Source organism: Gavia stellata, chromosome 10, assembly GCF_030936135.1.
Source record: "Gavia stellata isolate bGavSte3 chromosome 10, bGavSte3.hap2, whole genome shotgun sequence".
In the NCBI taxonomy this organism is placed as follows: Eukaryota; Metazoa; Chordata; class Aves; order Gaviiformes; family Gaviidae; genus Gavia; species Gavia stellata.
The window spans coordinates 9,604,374-9,624,389 of record NC_082603.1 but is presented as its reverse complement, the minus strand read 5'-3'; the positions used below and the strand labels follow the sequence as shown (position 1 = coordinate 9,624,389).

Here is a 20,016-nt window from a genome sequence, read left to right as displayed (position 1 = left end):
AAAGAAATCACGCATGTGAATCAAGCAACAGAATCACAATATTAATCATCATATAACAAAGTCACCTGGGACACAAAAGTATTTTAGTCACCCATCATAGATTCATATGTTGAAGACAAACAATAGAAGAATAGATACCATATTTTCATCACAGCAACAATGCTTTTTACTCATGTGCTTCTTGACAAACATTTAGGTTGAAAGAATTGCCTTCAAAATTTTTTGCACTAGCATGCATGCAACAGAATTTCTGTATTATTGCCACAATATCATATACCAAATAGATTATGCAAACTGCTATTGGTATTTGCATCCTGAATTAACATATCATTCATACCACCCAATTGTAGAATATAAAAGCTGATGATGTTATATGCCTGTATCAAACACTGACTGTAATGGCAATACATCATGCATTAAGTGAAAATACAGGAAGGATTCTGGCTGTATCTCACAAGAAGAATTTTTCCATTTGGACTTCTGCCTCTACTTTCAGCTTCCTTTGGCATTTTATCTGAATTCCCCTTTATTCTTCTCTCCATTTAGTAGAGAAGATTAAATTAAGCCCTTCTCAAAGCACTAAGAAGACAGCATTCAATTTTTTTTTTTCCATTTAATACACAACCCATACACTAGATATACTATCTCCAAGCTTCTATCTATGCATTATGAGATCTGGTTTATAATATGACTGTTCTTTGAAATGGTTAGGGCACAGCTGTAGTTTTGGTAGTGCAGAAATGCAGTCCTCTTAAAAGAAGGTCAGCTGACAAGGTCTCGTTCATACAGTCTGGGGCCATTCTAGTCAAAGATGAAGACAGGATAAGGGCCACACAAAAACTCTACAAATTTTAGGTTCTTCCTATTACACTATGACTTTCACACAGTCTTCATCCATCACTGCAGAAAAAATAACCCCTGACTAAACGAGCAGACTCAAAAGCATATTTTAAAACAGGTTTTAAAAGTTTTCAAATGGCTGCCTCTCTCACTCCCTCTCTATACACACCCCCCTCCATGTGTATGTATACACACATACATACACACAAATTCATCTTTAAGAACTTCCCACTGTGAATAAACGTCTAAGATGACAGACTACGCCAGTCAGCACCGACACAGGTGAGGTTCACTGAAACTATTATTTCTGCTACTCACATGTTAACAAGTATCAGTCATCCATAATAATCCTGTGGATTTCACAGTTTATCTGAAGGAAATCTGCCTTAGGTAGCAAGACCTCTTCAGCTCTCCTTCAGCCCTCACATCTGTCCTGTTACTTCAAATAGTTGTTTTGCCTTTGAAAAGTCTACTGTCAGTCATAAAAAGTAAACAAATTTTTTTTGCTACAGCAAACTGTGGCAAAGCAAGATCCCCTCACTGGAAAACTGAGCACTTAGGTGGCAGGAAATAAAAATGAGTAAGCCACTAAGAGCAGACAATGTTTTGGAAGAGAGTTAGGCTTTCAATGCCAAGATCTCAATGAGAAAAAAACCAAAAAACCTTAAGTGTAACAAGATTCCTCTGTTATGACACCCTGGAACTTTCTGTACGTGCTTAGGAGTGCTTCACCAGTCACAAACAGATTAAATTTCATAGAGACTCAGCCAATAATTTCCTTGTCTTAATCTGGTGGTGCTCTGCTTTTACAAGAAAAATACCAAAACAAAATAGCAGCGTCACCTTTTGAGAAAGGGCAGCATAGTATTTTTACATGTAGCTCAAAAGGCTGGCAATAAGTACAAAACCTCACACATTTCTATTTATTCCTGTTCTTCTAAAAAGACATTCTGAAAATGTACGAAACCCCAACTATTCAAGAGCTTATGCTAGACTACATATTTCTTTTTTATTTCTCAGCTTCTACATTGTCACATTCTTGGGTAAATGAATATATGCCTATTTTGAAGGAAGAGCAAAAACCCTTATCATCTCCAACAGACATTTTTGTCACTGACTGGTGTCTAGTTTGAAGAAAAACATTTGAAAATCACAAAAATAATGACAAGGCACTTAAAGTACAAAGGTTGTTCTAAAAAACCACCAACTTCTTACTGGCATCAGATCTCAATCAACTGGGATCAGATATTCTAGGTAGCACATTTTCCATTCGAGATGCCAGAGGTGCCTTATATTTAGCCATTTCATTAGCTCAGGGAGCTTCGTAGAAAACACAGCTAGTTTGCTTCCCAGGCCAGCAGGGCTTCAGAAACAGCACCGCCACACAGCATGGAGCTACTATTTATAAATCTTGCAAGCATCTCATGTATGCCGCAGCATTGTTTCAAGAACAAGCTAGCAATTCTACACAGAGTCATCAGAGCTTATTAGCTCCAGCCACACGGGACCTGAACCGACTCCACCAGACCATTCAGAGTAGGCTGATGCATCTATTCCCTAATGGTCGACATTCCACAAGGCTTATTAGATTGTGTGCATTATCATGTCAATACACAGATCCAATTTTAATCTGGCATTGGTCCCAACCAACCTGCTAGTGAGAGAAGTACAGAGATTCAAGAGACCTGCTCTAACCTCCTCCGCTGCATCCAGCGTTTCCCACGTTACTGACATATCTCCTTGCCCATTCCCTTCCCCCAGCGCACCTCAGATAACTGGAAGTTAATTACACATAACAAAAAACTCTCCTCTTGTCATTAGGCAAACCCAGCATAAAAGTACAGATACTGGTGCATAGTTCCAAACACCGCTGTGTAGAGTCAGCTGTAAAAAAAAAAAAAAGGTGGAAAAAAGAAAATGGCAAAAAATAAAAGATTTTTTTCACAGCAAAGACATCTCCGTATGAGGTGACCTAGTTTCTCAAAAAAAGGGATTCCCCTTTTGTGTTGTATCCAGGCCTCCTTAAATTAAGAAGGAATTTTTATTCTATTTCATTGCTTTGCTTGCTCACCTAGAAATGCAATAGAAGCAGAAAACGACTGTTGTCTTTTTTGCACTATTATGCTACTTACTGATATTAATAGAATTACAGGGCTTTTTATATTTGGCAAAATAAGTAACTCCAAGGAAAACAGTCAGATGGAGATCCAAACATGCGAGGGGAAAAAAAAAAAAAAAATAAAAGGAAAGACAAGTCAGGTTTGGTCTCCGAAAACTTATTTCTTTTCTTCTCCAATGTAAATCATAATACTTGCACAAGAGTAAAGCACAAACATGTGTCAACTAAAAATTATAGAAAAAGCATTTGTAGAATTCCAAATACTTAGTTACACAAATCCTTGAGAGAAGATGACTTAAAAGAATCTGCAGTGTGTAAGCCATTATCCAATATCATCACCGTGATATTTGTGGGGGTTTTTAAGAGGATGAGAGGTTTTTCTGTGTTTTTAAGAGGTTGGGTTCTTTCTTTTTTTTAGGTGACAGATGCTCCCTATAAATTTACTCTACTTTAGTAAAACTGTGATAGAAAGCTTTGTAGATGCTGATTAAAAGTTACAAGACCATATTTCTCTATATTACAGAAAAATATAATCTTTAATTTTAGGCCAGATTTTATTAATTCAGCATTATTACATTAAACAAATCCAGTACTGTTTTCTGTTAAATACACACCTCCCTACAGCATGTATTAATGATTCTATGTATTAATGATTATGTCTTGAGATGGGCAAGATGCAAGAGAGCTGTGTCTGATTTATTCTTCTGTTAGAAGCCACTAAATTACAAAAAAAATAAAAAACCTGGAGTTTAAGTTTGAAATATAGTTTAGAATAGCAGAAAAGAACAAAAATGTCTCTAGTTCTGAACCAATATCTCTGTCAATTAACATTACAAACCAAGCTCTACGGATTTCCTCTAAATCATGTATTTGAGAACTAGGAGTCCTGGGGACTCTCACTCTACATCAGTCATTTATGTGAAAAGAAATCCTCAGGCTCACAAAATTAATCTAGAATCTTACACTGATTACAGAAGGAATTATGAACACAGTTATTCAGACAAAAAGCATGATTTCCTTTTCCTTGGAAGTCACTAAAGGGATGCTATCATTTAAGTTTCATGAGAATTTCAAAAGTGGAAAGTCTGCAGGACAGACTGGCAGCTAGGGGTACGCAAAGTCATTTTGTATGGTAACTTGATTTCTTTGTTCATCAGAAGCATAGACAAACGAACAGTTACTTCCAACGGATTTTTGCCACAAAACAGAATTAACTTTGAAATAATCGGAAATCAGTTCAGTGATATTGAGCACACTACATGATAAAACTCAACACATATTCAAATCCGCTTTTTATTAATATACACTGACTGGAAAGTACTTCAGACTGAGGAAACCATTAACATGGAACAACATTAGGAAAAAACCAAACATGAAACCAGCTGGCCAAGCTGAAGTAGTTCTATCAAACCAGGTGGTGTGGAAGGTGTTTGGAGTAATTTTAGTTCCCCCAATGTATCAAAGAAAGGGCAGCAGGGAACTGCTCTTAAAAGAGGACTTATTATCCATTTTATGGTCCAGGTTTTTTGCTGGATATGAATGAATTTAAGCTGGATGCTTAAATTTATTACAGAGATAGAACCTCTTGGATCACTGGAGAAAGGAATTTTCCACAGATTTTGTTGTTTTTCCTAGTTTAAGCATCTGTGCTTGAAGAAAAGGCTTCAGGCATTTAAGACACTTGCTAAAGCTTGCTTATTTCTGCTTTAAATCCTGCATGTCCCACAGAATTAGCTGTAAATGAGGATACCTACAGGAAGGAGCTGTAGGAATTAATGTACTAAAGCTACCGAGGAAATGTGACAATGGAAAGAGTCAATACAGGTCTCAACCAAGACACATGAAATTCTGACAGCTATGAAAGTCCAGCTCTTCAATTTCACGTTATTTAACATGAACTGAACATCTGTGTCACCAATTTCAACTTCAAAACCAGGAATTTTTGAGGCTGACAAAACACCTCCATATTCATGTACAAACTATATACAAAGGAAAAAAATTAGCGAGCAGATGAACAGTTGGAGCTGCTAATCTCTTAATCAGTCTCAAAATAAAAAAAAACATCTACGGAGCTCATCCAGCAGTCCAAGGAAAAGTGCTGGACAGGCTGGCTGCATCCTGGTGATGAACCTGATGGGCCAAGACTCTTCATTGGGAGAGAACTGCTGGATGCCTCACGAGCCCGAAGACAGCCTAAGGGCAAAGGGTCTTTCTGTGCCTGTTGCAGGCAGGAATTGGGCAGAGAGAAGGGGCTGGACAGGTGGTAACAGCTGGAACAACGCTTTTTTCTCCTTAGGCAGAAGAGCTGGTGGCCTATTAACTCCCATAGGATGCCATCTTCCTGCTTTAAGAGGTTTGATATGTAGTACCAGTTCTTCCCCAAAGTCTCACTTTCTGTAAGACTTGACGTTTCATTTCAAATTCTCATGCTGGGGGTGTGAGGGTGGGTGTTAGGGGAAGTCATAAGGTAAGGGGAAAACCAGAAGTCTATTTTCCACAGTGGTTCTTTAAACTGCCTGTGAACGTTTGGTACTTCTGCTGGTTGGCCTTCTCTCCCCTGCTGTGCTGAATCAAAGCTTCACCAAGTCCCTGCTCTTCTCAGAATGCAAAAGGAACACTTGTGACAGGCAGCAAATATTACTGCTGGCACTGGATTGTCAGTTCATCAGGGGAGAACCGTGCAACCAAAAATACTGCACAATACAAATGAAATTATGTTGTCCACCCCCTAGAAAAAAACCCCTGCATTTAGCACTTGAGATCAGCAATAATTGGATGCAAAGCCTGGGGGAAGACATGAAAAATCACAATACAGAAAAGAAAGATGTGATAAAGCAAACAACACATTATTGAGCGAAGAAACGTGTCTGGACAGTAGTCCGATATGCAAAATTTGCATCACACACAAAACCAGAACAGAAATGAAGTAGACTGAAACCATTTTGTATTTTGTTTTTTCAAGTGAATTTTAAAGCACTCCAAACCTGTGTTCCTCACAGGAAGCTGTGATAGGAGAATGAATTCAATTCCAGTTGGATACCTAGAATGTCAGTTTACTTAAAAAAATACAAGCTTTAGAATTATGAAACATTCCCTTGAAATGTTTCCTAAGGCAGATGGAATAAGAAGCACCCTCCTGACTTGAAAAGATCACTTGGTCTTTTCTCTCTCTCACAACTTTACAAAGTTAGGGGATGTGCTTATATTGCTTATTGAATGATATAACAATTATCAGCTACTCATTAGCAAACAAAAATATGCACATTTCAGAATAACTGGAAACCTCTTCTAGTTCTATCACCATTTCAGATTGATCTATATAGCTGCATTTCTGCTTTAAGACATTCAAAGATTAACAAAATCATTAAGTTTATGGCTTGGGTGTGTTTAGAATAGAGTGCAAAATCTTGACTGTTTATAAAAAAACGCAGCAAGCATAAGCTGGGTTTCACAATTAACTAAGCAATGGTGAAAATCTGCTAAGGAAAATAAGGCAGGCAATACTGACACTTGTGGTCATTTCTAGATTGCTATTTTTCATTCAGTTACAAACATGTTTGTGATAGTTAAGAAACATGTTGGGATCACAAAGTAGCCAAGCCAATTACAAATATTCTACAACCCCGTCCTCTCCATTCTAAATGACTTATTGGAGAAGTATTCTTTTTGAAGCAAAGAGAAGAACGGTCACCGGCCATATACATAATAACTCGTAACACAGAAAATTAAAACTAAGCATTTATGACATTCTGTATTAACACATTTCCATAAGGAAAAAAAACGAAGTTTAAAAGCAAAAATAACCAACCTTGAAAATGTTGCCATTAAACATTTTGAACTGTCACTTGAAAGGTTTTCAACACATTACAGCTGAAATAATACTACACTTTACTACAATAAAATGGAATAAACTTTGCAAAGTATTCAGGGAGTATCCAGAAAGCACGGTCCATACGGGAACATTCAGTTGACATATCAGCTATGATGTACATACTTAGTTTAACTTTCATGGGACTCGTGGCCACCAGGCAGAAAATTACCAAGCAGTACCCACCTGACTATCACAACCACTCTAAATTGATTTGAGAAACTTCTATTAATGTTGTCAAGACTGAACTTTATTTAACAGCTCAACCTTAGGGTCTGATTTATTTTAAAACCAGTTAGACAAGATTTGCTGATACCCTCTGAAAATGTCATGGAGGAAGTTTAAGTATTGTGAAGAAAATATTCCAGACATGCACGCCTTTGTTTTGCCTAAGTACATTTTGCATAGTTCACATGCACAGGTTCCACTAAGCAGGTATCTTTTCTGACTCCTTGCATCTGCTTTTAGCTTTGCAGAACTCACTGAACAGTCAAGCTTTCACTGGCCACGGTAACTCTGTGGTGTTCCTTACACACATGCTGCACATCTTCACATCAGAGCAACTCCTCCTTAGTCTTAATAGATGGCAGCATTTCAAACACTAACATTGCAGCTTCTAATTTAAGATGTAACCATAGTAACATTACAGAACATACTACTCCTTGGATCAAGAACAAGCAGTCCGCTGACCCTTCACGGCGAGATTTAGCCAAAATAAAGCTCATTCCAACCTCCAGCCCAGCAAGATTACCCAAACCTTCAGGTCGTATTTCCAGTACAAAGCAAGCTCTGCCCTCCTGAAACACCCAGAAACATACAGTATCATATAGAAGTAGTAAAGAAGAAAGTGCTATAGAAGGAATTTCATCCTGAAACTTTGACTCTCTTAAAGCTACATTAGTCACACCCAGATAGAAGGTAGTAGAAAAATCAAAGCTTTTCCTTACTTTTCTGTAAGATGAGTGAAGTCCTGCCCATCCTTTAAAAGCAAAGAATGAGCAAACAAAAGATATCATTCATTAAGATTTAAGAATTCAGTATTCAGTTTGTTCACACGGCAAGATGGCATATCAACAAGCAACAGCTCTGCCTGAACTTTACAAGCTATGCACAAGTGATAGGTCATATAATTAAAAGCCAAAGCTGATACCTGTTCCCTTCTAAATTTACTTTAAAACAGATTCTGTTTAGAAAAAATGTCCCTTGGGATTTTTGTACCTTTAGTATTTACTAATGAGCATTCACAGAAAAATAAAACCAGCTCTGCCCACCCCAATATGTAAACATACTACATATAACTCACAAACCTTTGGAGATACACTTCAGGTACAGCAAAGCAGTAGCAAATAAATTATGTGGAAACACTATAGATTTTAATAACCATTCTGCTGAGATTTAGACTTGCTTCCTGAACACAGTGTTATGTGTCTTATCTGAAAATTCAAAAATCAGAGGCAGATTTACATGCTGGTATTCAAAAAAACATTACTTGCTTCTATGTAAATCAACACGGGTAAATTAACTACAAGAATATCTCACTTGATTTCTTACTCGTAGCTCAGAAGGCAGCAAATTGACAATACTCCTAGCCAAACTCTGTCACATATTTCTATACATACAGCAACATATTATATAAAGTTCTGTATATTATACAGGGTAAGGATAAGAAAGCTTTGTGTGTTTAAGTGGAAAATTCAGTCGACTGAGCCCACACGCAACCTTTCAACGCACTGATTCTCAATTACTCATAAACAACCCAGAACAGTAAGTGGTGCTGGACACAGGTCTCTCCTCTCTCGCTCCACCATCCCGCTGACCCCCCTCCATTTCTTAAACACAAAATTTTTAGAGTGGAGGAGGTACAAATCTTTACTGCTACGCACGTTATATTTGTAATTAATATTTAGGGAATATGCTTATGCTCCTACAATATCCATAAATAGGATCATAGGATTTGTGGAAATTGTCATTAGGATAGGAAATGCATACATTAAAGACAAGACTAAATTAAGAGAGAAAGTTAGTGTACATAGGTGATTTAGTTAGGAGACTATAAATATGATTATGTTTGTAGTAAATTATCAGAATATGCATCTAGAAAGTAAAACACACTGACTGCCTGCAGAAGCTTTATTTGCCAGTACAGGATGTACCTGTCCCCAACCCTACTACTCAGAGATACCATATGATATAGCAATTATATTTTCTTTATCCTTTGTCTTAAAAACAACCCCAAAAAACCAAACCACAAAGCAAACAAACAAAAACATTCTAAAGAGCTAGTCATTAACTTTTCAAAATAGAGTGGACAAACACATTACTAATAAATACTTGGGTAAGTATGCTGGCAGCTTTTATTTTCTGAGCTATCTATTGTGATATTTTATTTATAACATACAGTAAACGTAATGAGATGCTTCAGCATAGAAGGGTCAGTCATTGAAAGGACAGAAATGAAAGGAACACAAGTTTCATTAGGACCAGAAAGACAAATTCTATAATATAGGTATGTCTGTAACAGACAAAAGATATTTTAGATCCATCAATAACTGAAATCAAGTGCCACTGTTTCCGCAATACCAGACTTCGACCTTTACCAAGGAAGAAAGCCATTAACAGCAGAACGGCATCTTAACATCATATGCTTATACATTAGTGTCACACAGCTTAATTGACTAGCGCAAGATTACAAAAAGCAGCTTTTACAGAGTAGGCATGTGTAAAGGAAGTATGAGCAAAGAAATACATTTTCTCTTTCACATGAAGGCACAAAAGATTTATACTTGAAGAGAGCCAAATGGGTTAAATCAAGCTTCAGTATTTAAATACTTATAATTCCTTTGCACTGCAGAACAGCTTTTGGAATACAGGAATAGAATGTCTAGCATTAAAAATCCCCTAGAGAATCATAAGTTACAGTGTCAAGGAAAAGTGAAAACAATTTGGAAAAAACCCTTAATCATTCATTTAATAATCATACAATTTTTATACTATTCACCTATCATTGTGCTTGAACTGAGTATGTATCATTTATCAAACAGGAGCAAGAGCCTGTAAAGCTTTCTGGCTGCCTTTGGATTTAGTCAAAATGAATGCAAACAATCACGTGGGATTCAGCCAAGCAATGACGTTAAATTCTGCTCTGTCAGAAGACAGCATCTGTCAAAGCCCACATTTAAACTGCTGCCTGCCTGTGCAGCAGCTGAAGAACTACAGAATGGATTTTATAGACCAGAATCCTCGGTTAAAACAGCTCAAACCCATTTCTATTACTGCCTAGCAACAATGAAGGAAGGAATAGAGGGAAATCCTATTACTGAAGGCAACGGAACCACTACGCGCTAGCACTCCCTGCTAACATTACCATTAGAAATATGGATACTGAGGAGAAGAGAACACAGCACTGCATTGTCCGACAAGGGAAACACCAGATGTAAAAGCTCCAATACATCAGCCGTGAACGCCAGACAGCCCCAATCAGAACAGAAACGAGAACTACTGTCCTTTTGTTTGAAGGATGAACAAAAAGCCCCAAGACAAGGACAACACTTATGAACAAGGAAGGTAACACAGCAACGAGCAGACAGATGGACAGATTGGATACTGTGAAAAGCAATCGCAGGAAGCAGACTGTTGGGGGATGTGCGCATGTTCGATAGCATCTTTTTTGCTGAAGTGATGGCGTGCCAAAACTATTTTCTGTGGGTATAATCCTCGCACCATAAATGGCCTGACCAAGGAAGGTATGTCAAATCCTTGTGTGTGATTTTCGTTCGATTGTCTGTTACCTTTTCAGCCGTTACAGATAATGATCATTCCTAATTTGCAGAGCCCTGAGATAACATGTCTCTGACCAGGGAGGAAGAATTCTAGCAGGTTTTCCTCTCCCACAGCACAATGTCACTACCTTACACTTACTAAATGCATTGCTTTCAGTCTGCACAAGGTTGGTGTGGCTATAGAGGAGGGATTAAAGGGATAATGTTGCTACTGTAATGATTGCTTTTAACTGAGAAATTAAAAACTCAAACGCCCCTCCAATATAGAAAAAACAGAAATCCTCTCAAACTAGGTCAGAATTAATCCTTATCTGAAGTAATCTTAAAGTACTGGCAAAATGGCCATGATGTGTAACACCGAGAACACTGAACCATCAAAACAGACCACACAGTCAAATCACATTTTCTTAAAAGTACCTTCAGACCTTTTTACACTTGCTTCCCCCCCTCCCACCCCCCAACCACAAGCAAGATGTCATCAGGCTAATATCAGCCGAGCATAAACTGGGAGTGTGCAAAAGATTGGACGTGATTTAAACCATCAGCAACGCAATCGGGCACCACATTTTACAAGTAACATCAGGCTCCCCTGACATCCCAAAAGGAAACCTTCAAACACTATGCACGCAAAATGGTGAGCACGTAACTTCTCATGCCATCAGTACAATTTCTGTTTAATATGAAAGCACTGACTGTTTAACTTGGAATGTAAAATGATGTTCCATCTAATTGCCATTCATTTCTATTTATTGTTGAAATTTAAATACTTCATCACTAGTGGCAAGCAAACAAGATGAATATTTGCAATATAAATTTAAGACCTAAATCTATAGCAATTTAATACACCACAGAAAGAAAGTGCTTATCTGCAGAATCTACCAATAAGCTATAACAAATCATTAGATGTCAGTATAAATGTGCTTTCTTTGCCCAAGGCAACGCTAACATGCAATAAAACAACTGCAACTGGAAAGAGTTCACATACCTAAGGATGCAGCATACAACATTCATTGGTTTCAGATCACTTTTAGGACATTTAGAAGGTAAATTCACTTTCCAGAACTTTTAAAACAAAAAATTCTACCCCCCGGCAATGCTCCTGGAGAAGCATGCCTAGTTAGTGCTGCAACTTTCATATCTGACATTTAAAAACCTGCACATCAAACCTCATCCCGAGCACTGTTTTGTGCAAAAGATTAATGCCGTTTGTAAGTGAACTCGGGCACATTATGTGAGGCCTAATATGCAACCGCTGCTGCTGTTTATCAGAATACCGACTCAGGCTGCCTTTTGAACTCTTCCCTCTAATTAAACAGTTTGCCCACACAGCTAATCAAAATATGAAAATCCAGGACGTGTGACTAGGAAGTCGAATGCTTCAATCTGCAAAGCTATAATTACAGAGCAGAACTGAAAGTAGAAGGAATCGAAACACCAGCAGAGCACAGATCACAGATAAAAACTCAAGAGGCATTCACAGTTTATATATTTGGCATTTGATAATGCATCAGTGACTGCACAGTCAAGTGCCAAAAATGAAGCAGAACTATTATAAATTGTATCTTCAAAATGCAGAGCTACATGCAACAACACACTTTCAGAGGACAAGGTGATTGTATAGAGACCTTTCACTATACTTAGGCTTTTTTACTTACTGCCAATGGTTGGTGCCGGTTCGTAAATCTTCTGTGAAATGAAATTTTAAATATTTGGGCAAAAGCAGGAATGCTCTAACCCCAATTAAAAAGTGACAGAAAAATAATATTTTTATGATACTATTTGATGGTGGTTTTTACATATATTTATAGCTGCTTACATTGTTTTTTAAACAATACATCCTAGCATGTAGTATTTTTTTAAAGGAGCAATTGCTATTGCTGTATTTCAAATGCTTAATACCTACTGTATATTTTGAAGTGGTTTACACTTGAATTACAAAGAAAATGAGACACAAAGTTATTTGGTTTTTTCAGTCAATAGTTTTATGAAGCCAAAATATAGATGTGGGTCCTTCCCCTACCCATACAATGCCTTTTTAAAGGGCAAACACAGATTGAAGATCTAGGAAACTCCCACCTTGAAAAATCAAGGAAATATTTCAGTGAGAAATTACTCTCTTCATATTTCTTATGATTCTAGTTCCATCCCTCACTGTAAAACTTATTTTCATGTGCACAATGTGAGCACGCAGCCTCAAAAAAAAAAGCTTTCAGCCATTACAACTGCCTTTTCTGGGACACTTTCTCAGTGCATCATGGAAAAACAGCACATGAAAACAGTTTTCAGTTTACACAAATATTTACATAACTTAAAGTTCTCACTTTCGCCTATTGCCATATGAAAGTAGGTGCACAACAAAACACTACCTCAATTAAAAATTTAACACAGATTAGTAGTGCAGTGCAGATTTGCTGGAGTATTTGCATCTAACGACTGCCGTTTTAGAAGTGGAACAATTCAGTGTGACAAAATTAATCTGAATTGTAGCTTCTATTCCACATTTGTGAAATTCTGGTTTTGATTTTCTTCCTAAACTGCATACACATGCAACAGAACGATAATTAATCAAATATTCCCACTGTTGCCCTCTAAACTGGTATCAAACAATTAACTTCCCCAAGATCTAGGGTACCCTTTCAAGTGACATTTATCTTCACTTACGCAGAAATATTCTTCCCAAATAGCTGAGTGTTCATTCAAAACTCACTGCACACTGCAGAGAAACTAGAAGTTATTAGTTTTGAGGGCAGGCTTTTATTTTCTAAGCATGCAAAAGCGGGTGCAAGCGGTCAGATAAGCATAAGTCTTCTACATTTGGGGCTTGTTTTCTTTTACATAACGATAACGTCCGAGTTAAAGCAGCATAAAAAGAGTAGTGTGGAAGTGTGGAATCTCAGGTTAATTCTCAAGCTGCATAGACACACATGTTTAACAGCTGTAGACTGGAGAATAATTTTTAGAAAGACAACTCGGTCTCTGCTAAGTGGCATCAGTCCAAAGCAGTTAAAAACCCAATAAATCAGAAATACTTTCAGTGAGCTTGAGAACAAAATTCATGAACGCTGTCTAACAGCACAACGACAGGGAAGAGCTTAATAGATCACTCGGCAAATATTTTGCTATTTCAGAAAAAGACTTAAGAAGCAGCGTCGCCTTTTTAGATACGTGTACCTGACGGCAAACGGGAGTTACAATCCCGCTCACTTGCTCCTCCTCGCGGAGGTGAGCCAGAGGGACCACGCCGACTCCGCAATACCCCCCCGCTCCCCAGTCCTGGGAGCGGGGCCTCTCCTGCACACACCTTGTTTTCTTCCTACACAAACTGACAGTCAGTCATCAAAAATAAAGCTCAGTTATACGTCTCTCCCTACCCTTCTGAAATACAAATCTTCCCTTACGTGAACCGGGCAGGCTGAATGTTGTCACACACATACAATTTAATGATATATTATTCAACTGCCATCTCATCTTAAATTACTTCCTTACAATGTAAAATCATGTAATTTCCTATATAACATGTCACTTAGTTTTTAAATGCAGAAATTAATCCAAATATTGGTTTTAGAAGATAGCAAAGCAATTAATAAATTACACATTTATATTAGAAATAGCATTTTCTATGGACTCTTGTTCAACTGCCATCCTTTTTCCTATACAAAACCCTAGGGCCCAGAAATAAATTAGAGCAAATTGAAAATCACAGACGAATTGCTACTGTGCAGTGAAAGGTTCATTTACGAGATGATGTGATCAGCTTTTAATATGCAGCATCATGAAGCTGCCATATTGACTCTGCTCTTGAATATGAAAAAAATTTAAGAGAAAATGAAGCACGGACTACTTTGGCACTTTTTCCTACAGCTAGAGCTGCTGGTAACAATACTTGAAATTTCTGTATGTTACCAGGAGTATAGAAGTTTATAGAAGAAAAAAAAGCAAAAATCATGTTCCTCAGATAGTTTGCCAGGAACTTAGTGGTGTGCAATTTTACTTCCAGTTAATATGAATATTTACCTAAGATCTCTGCCTACCAAAAATCAACAGCTTAATTTTACATCAACTGCATAGGAGCCCGGCACAACAGCCAAGTGTTCCATTCAGTATTTTCCTTCACTGTGGAGTAGAAGGTTAAAGGTGCCTGAAAGGTGACCAAAAATGTTATCCTGCATTACCATCTGAGGGCTGTGCGGTGAGGTTACTGGACCCTGAAAATTAATTTTGACAGGTGCATCTTCTCATTGACTTTCTGAACACAGTCGGGGCCGGTGGAAACAGGCCAAGCGGTGTACTGTGACTAACACAACTCTGCCATAATCAACCTTGTGCCGTCTGTCCCACCACCAATACATGACCATTTTACAAAAAAGGTTTTTAAACTGTGAGCCATACTAGCCTCTGCATGTCAAATCAATTTTAATTAATGCCAATAAACCTTCCATCTGGTATCAAGGCCTTTTCATTCAGTCCTCCTCAAGCACTGCAGAAGGATTTCACAGTCAGTATACATGAAGCTATTTACATCTACTTCACACTTTTTCTGCTAACACAATCAATTTATCTTTTTTTCCTTTGGTGCCCAGGATGTTTGTCAAAACTTTTACCATGAAAAAAGTATTTTTAAAAGCTAACAAGTCAACTTTAACCCTGAAACACGGTTGGCTTTTAGCCTAAAAATCAAGCCTTGTTTATATTAATATGGGCCTTATTTTAAAAAACAAGTCAATTTTATGTTTATATCTACTTTCTTATTGTAACCTCTTATATTTCGAGCATGTAAAAGTAAAGATTTCTGATTTTCTTTTTTTAAATCTTTGTAGAGTGAGCCATTTGCAGACAATTACTCGACATGAACAAAAGAAAATGAATACCAAAGAATAGCAGTGGATTCAAAAACGACCAGAAAAGCATTTTGCTTGGCCATTGTCTCCTATCCCATCATTGGATTCTTACAACATGCTTCAGTGGAGAAGACGACACTGCTGCTTTGCAAAGATGACCTGGAATACCAAAAGGTCTCTGTTTCGCACCCATCTTATTGGCCTGATCTCTCTCGTATTTCTTTTTGCTGTGTTCCTGTTCTTTAATCATCACGACTGGCTGCCAGGCAGGGCTGGATTCAAAGAAAATCCCATGGCTTACACTATACGAGGATTTCGATCTACAAAAAGCGAGACAAACCACAGCTCTCTAAGGAACATGTGGAAAGATGCCGTACCTCAGACACTCAGGCCTCAAACAGTCACCAACTCCAACAACACGGATCTGTCACTGCAAGGAGTAACTGGTTTGGAAAATACACTTAGTGCCAATGGAAGTATTTACAATGAAAAAGGTACCGGGCATCCAACTTCGTATCATTTCAAATACATCATCAACGAGCCTGAGAAATGCCAAGAGAAGACCCCTTTTCTAATATTGCTCATAGCTGCAGAGCCAGGCCAGGTGGAAGCTAGACAAGCTATTCGACAAACTTGGGGTAACGAAAGCCTGACACCTAGCATCCAAATTGTTCGTATTTTTTTGCTGGGGTTAAGCATCAAGATAAATGGATACCTCCAGCGTACCATACTAGAGGAAAGCAGACAGTACCACGACATCATTCAACAGGAATACTTAGACACCTACTATAATTTAACCATCAAAACTCTGATGGGAATGAACTGGGTTGCATCTTATTGTCCACATGTTCCATATGTTATGAAAACTGACAGTGATATGTTTATCAACACTGAATATTTAATACACAAGCTTCTGAAACCAGAACTTCCTCCGAGGCACAAGTATTTCACAGGTTATTTAATGAGAGGTTATGCACCTAATAGGAACAAGGATAGTAAGTGGTATATGCCACCTGATTTGTATCCAAGTGAACGTTATCCTGTATTCTGCTCTGGAACTGGTTATGTTTTTTCTGGAGATTTAGCAGAAAAAATCTTTAAAGTCTCCTTAAGCATCAGACGTTTACATTTAGAGGATGTATATGTGGGGATCTGTCTTGCCAAGCTGCGAATTGACCCTATGCCTCCACCCAATGAGTTTGTCTTCAATCACTGGCGAGTTTCTTACTCCAGCTGTAAATATAGCCACCTAATTACCTCCCATCAGTTCCAACCTAGTGAACTGATCAAATACTGGAACCACTTACAACAAAATAAGCACAATGCCTGTGCCAATGCAGCGAAAGAAAAAGCAGGCAGGTATCGCCATCGTAAACTGCACTAGAAGGACAACGCTCCCTCTGTCTCATGTACTCCATGTGCAATTTGTAAATACCGCTGAACGCATGTACAGTGAAAATGGATGAGCTTAATGGGACAGCCTTTAGTTGATCCCCATCACATAGTGGAGTCTCAAAATTATTTTTTTAAGTTAAAAAAGTATAGGTCTTGATAACACTACTAATATGAAACTATATCCAAAAGGTTTGCCCAGCAAATTTGAGGAAAAAAGAAGATGGTATATAAGGATTTTTGTGTTAATGTGCAATAATAAGCATGCACACTTTGGTGGTACAATTGCTGATTTATGTGCCAATAAAATATAATTGACCATATTTTCCACACTAAAATTTTATTTTAAAAAGTGCATTCATAGCTCTAGTTCTCTTCAATGTAATGATTTCTTGTTATATAGAATTGCTATAAAACGAAAAATGAGAAACTAAGGAAATGCACAAAGGGCAGATCAGTTTTACCTTCAAATACCACTTTAAAATTATTATATGCTTCTTTGATGTAAAATACATTTAGCAACGTCACATTTACAATTCAGTAAGACACTATCAATGAACTCTAAAACACTAAGAAAGCACTCCCTTAAGTAGGTCCAGTTTTGGGAAGGTTGCTTATTTTGGTTAGGAAAGAGGGATAAATAAAATCAAAGTTCAGAAAACTGCTGCTTTGTACATCACCTTCGGAAATGCAAGCGGTGTTCTCGAGTCAACTAGATTCTCCTCTAAGAGGTGACTAAAAGTTACTTAATTCTCTAGAAGTCATAGGGCGAGCTCCTAAAATCTGGTGCCAAGTAACACTCATCTTGGCATCTTCACGCAAATTCATTTAATCTGCTATTAATTTCCTTACATAACTTCAAGGCAGCTCAAAGGCTGATCAGAAATGCAAAATGGAACTTCAAGTCTTTCACAGTAGTTTCAAAAATGTCTCATTTGGTGGAAAGAGGGAGAAAACCAACCAAGTCTCTGTTGATTTTGCTCTTTCCTGCCTACTAAAAACAAAGGATCAGTCTAGTGAAAGATAGCTCTGCTAGAGAAAATTAAGCCACACACCTTACTTTATAGGTGGGGAAGACTAGGTCATAGTAAGATTGAGAGTTCTAGATAGCAATATGGGTGAGAACAAAATCTAAGCAATTTTAAAAATTAAAGCCACAACACGTACCACTGAAAATAAATGGTGAGAAGTAGGTTAAATCTATTTACAGGTTTCCAGTTTTCTAACAAACAGAACTTTTAAAGCTTATTTTCCAACAGAGTTACAGCAGAGTTGTATCAGATTCAGGTTATGACTGTTTGTCACAGTGCTAGGGTAAGCAATACCCACCTCTGATTTAGCAGCAAATGATGGAACTGTGATTAGTTTTCTGTTTGACTGGGACTTTTTAATTGGATAAAATGCAAATATTTGATGTACTTTTATTATTTAATAAAATTGATTATATTTATGGTCTTCAGACTTCACTTTTTATGGGAAAGCTGCTCAGGAAAAAATAAATTTCTAGCTCTAGCATTACTTGACTTTTCTAGTGTTCCCTAGTTCTTGAAGCCTAGTTTTCATAACGTGCACAATACAGAGATCACAGCAGGTATTACTGAGCACTCTCAGCAGCCCTAAGGCTGTCTGTATGCAGGAACTTAAAAACATGAACAGACTGTATTGCACTGGACTAGCACTCTGAAGAAATTCTAGGAGCTCCTATTGAAAATGGGTAGGGGAATTTGCTCGTCACCATTTCTTTTGGTGATCCTCCACTAACTTTTGTCATCTGCTGTATTTGAGGTATGATAATTATACATTTGTGCATTTCCAAGATACCTCAAATTGTAGAAAGGTCCATTTCTGGGGAAAGCAAATGTGTGTAAAAATAGTAACTCTGTGCAGAAGAGATTTCACCAACTAGATTGAAAGTGCATCCACTTAGGTTATGTCAGGACTATTGGCATTCATGTGACACAGAGATGCAAGCTGCATTAGAAAAAGTCTTTGGGAGTGTTCTTTCAACACCCGTTTGTAGTTTTCTTCACGCCCAATCTGCTTGCTTCCTTCCAGCTAACGCAGGCCACAGTTAATATCCCAGCTGAAAGCCACCTGGCTTAAGTTAACTATATGCAAGCTTTACACAATAGTGCAAATTTTAGACAACCAGAGTGACTGTTGAAAGTCAGCTACTACTGAAGGGTATTTGGTTCTGGAAGATGTACAATCCTAGAAGTGGCCTCTCCCAGAGTAATGCTGGCCAAGAACACAGTCCATCCTCTTGGAGAGGGCTTCAACACTGTTCCCTGCCTTTAGCACTTTCAAACTAGACTGTAATGTACTCTACTTAGATTTTACCAACTCTGGCTAGTTCAAAACGCTGTTACTGGCTTCTGGGTATAGTCCAAGAGGTTAATAAGTAAACCATAAAGAGTTTGGCACTCGAATCATAAAGTTTGGCAGCCAAACAATCTCTTGGGTACTCCACTTTGGAGCTCATGCATGATGCCGATCTGCCCGAGCTTGGCAGAATCACGGTACAACGCCTACAACTTCAGTATATCGAACTTCTTGCCAGTTAAAATACTAGTGAGGAGTGTAAGATGTTACATAAAAAGCTTTTTTTTTAATGCCCTTTTAGGGGTCCAACATAATTTTTAAAAATTTGTATTAATGTTTGGGTGTAAGATGAAACTACTCTATAAATATATTTGAAACATTATCAAGACAGCCAAAGGCTACTTAAATCGTTTGTATCCAAGTACTGTTTTCTTGCACAGTTCATTACAAAGCTTTCAGAAGCAGGAGGGACAGTTTGTATGACTGAATATGCAATTACAGAATCAAAGACCTACATTCCATTCTCTGAATGTTTTTACCGTTTTCTAGCTTGTGTTTAAGCTATTTGCTCACTTTACTAGAATATAAAACCAGTTCATGTTAAAAATAGTGCAATAATTATTTGTATCATTAAAATCTTTGACAAGTTCTCTCACTTCCTTTCCCCATAAAGCAACACAAAAAATACATTTTCATTAGTAATAGGATACAAGCTTGTATCTAGAAGTCTAACGTGTCTGCAATGCAGTGGGAAAAAAATATAACTAGTTTACTCATTGAAGTATAGAAGTTTGTGTAATATTTACTTAAAATGTTTTTACTTCTCTGTGTGTTTGCTTCAGATTGAAAACAAATACA

The 20,016-nt window shown here is 37.6% G+C and overlaps 2 protein-coding genes across 2 annotated transcripts in view; one reads left to right on the top strand and one right to left on the bottom strand.

Moving 5' to 3' along the window:
* The window catches only part of CDC73 (cell division cycle 73), a 108,827-nt gene that overhangs the window by 30,288 nt on the left and 58,523 nt on the right, over nt 1-20,016 (bottom strand). The gene's annotated exons all lie outside the window — the stretch shown is intronic.
* B3GALT2 (beta-1,3-galactosyltransferase 2) lies at nt 15,560-16,930 on the top strand. Its single transcript, XM_009816880.2, has one exon. The coding sequence runs from the start codon at nt 15,560-15,562 to the stop codon at nt 16,826-16,828; it is 1,269 nt and encodes a 422-aa protein (XP_009815182.2). The 3' UTR covers nt 16,829-16,930.

What these genes read in the sequence shown, in the direction of transcription:
- B3GALT2 (XM_009816880.2), top strand. Translation starts at nt 15,560, where the DNA reads ATGCTTCAGTGGAGAAGACGACACTGCTGCTTTGCAAAGATGACCTGG.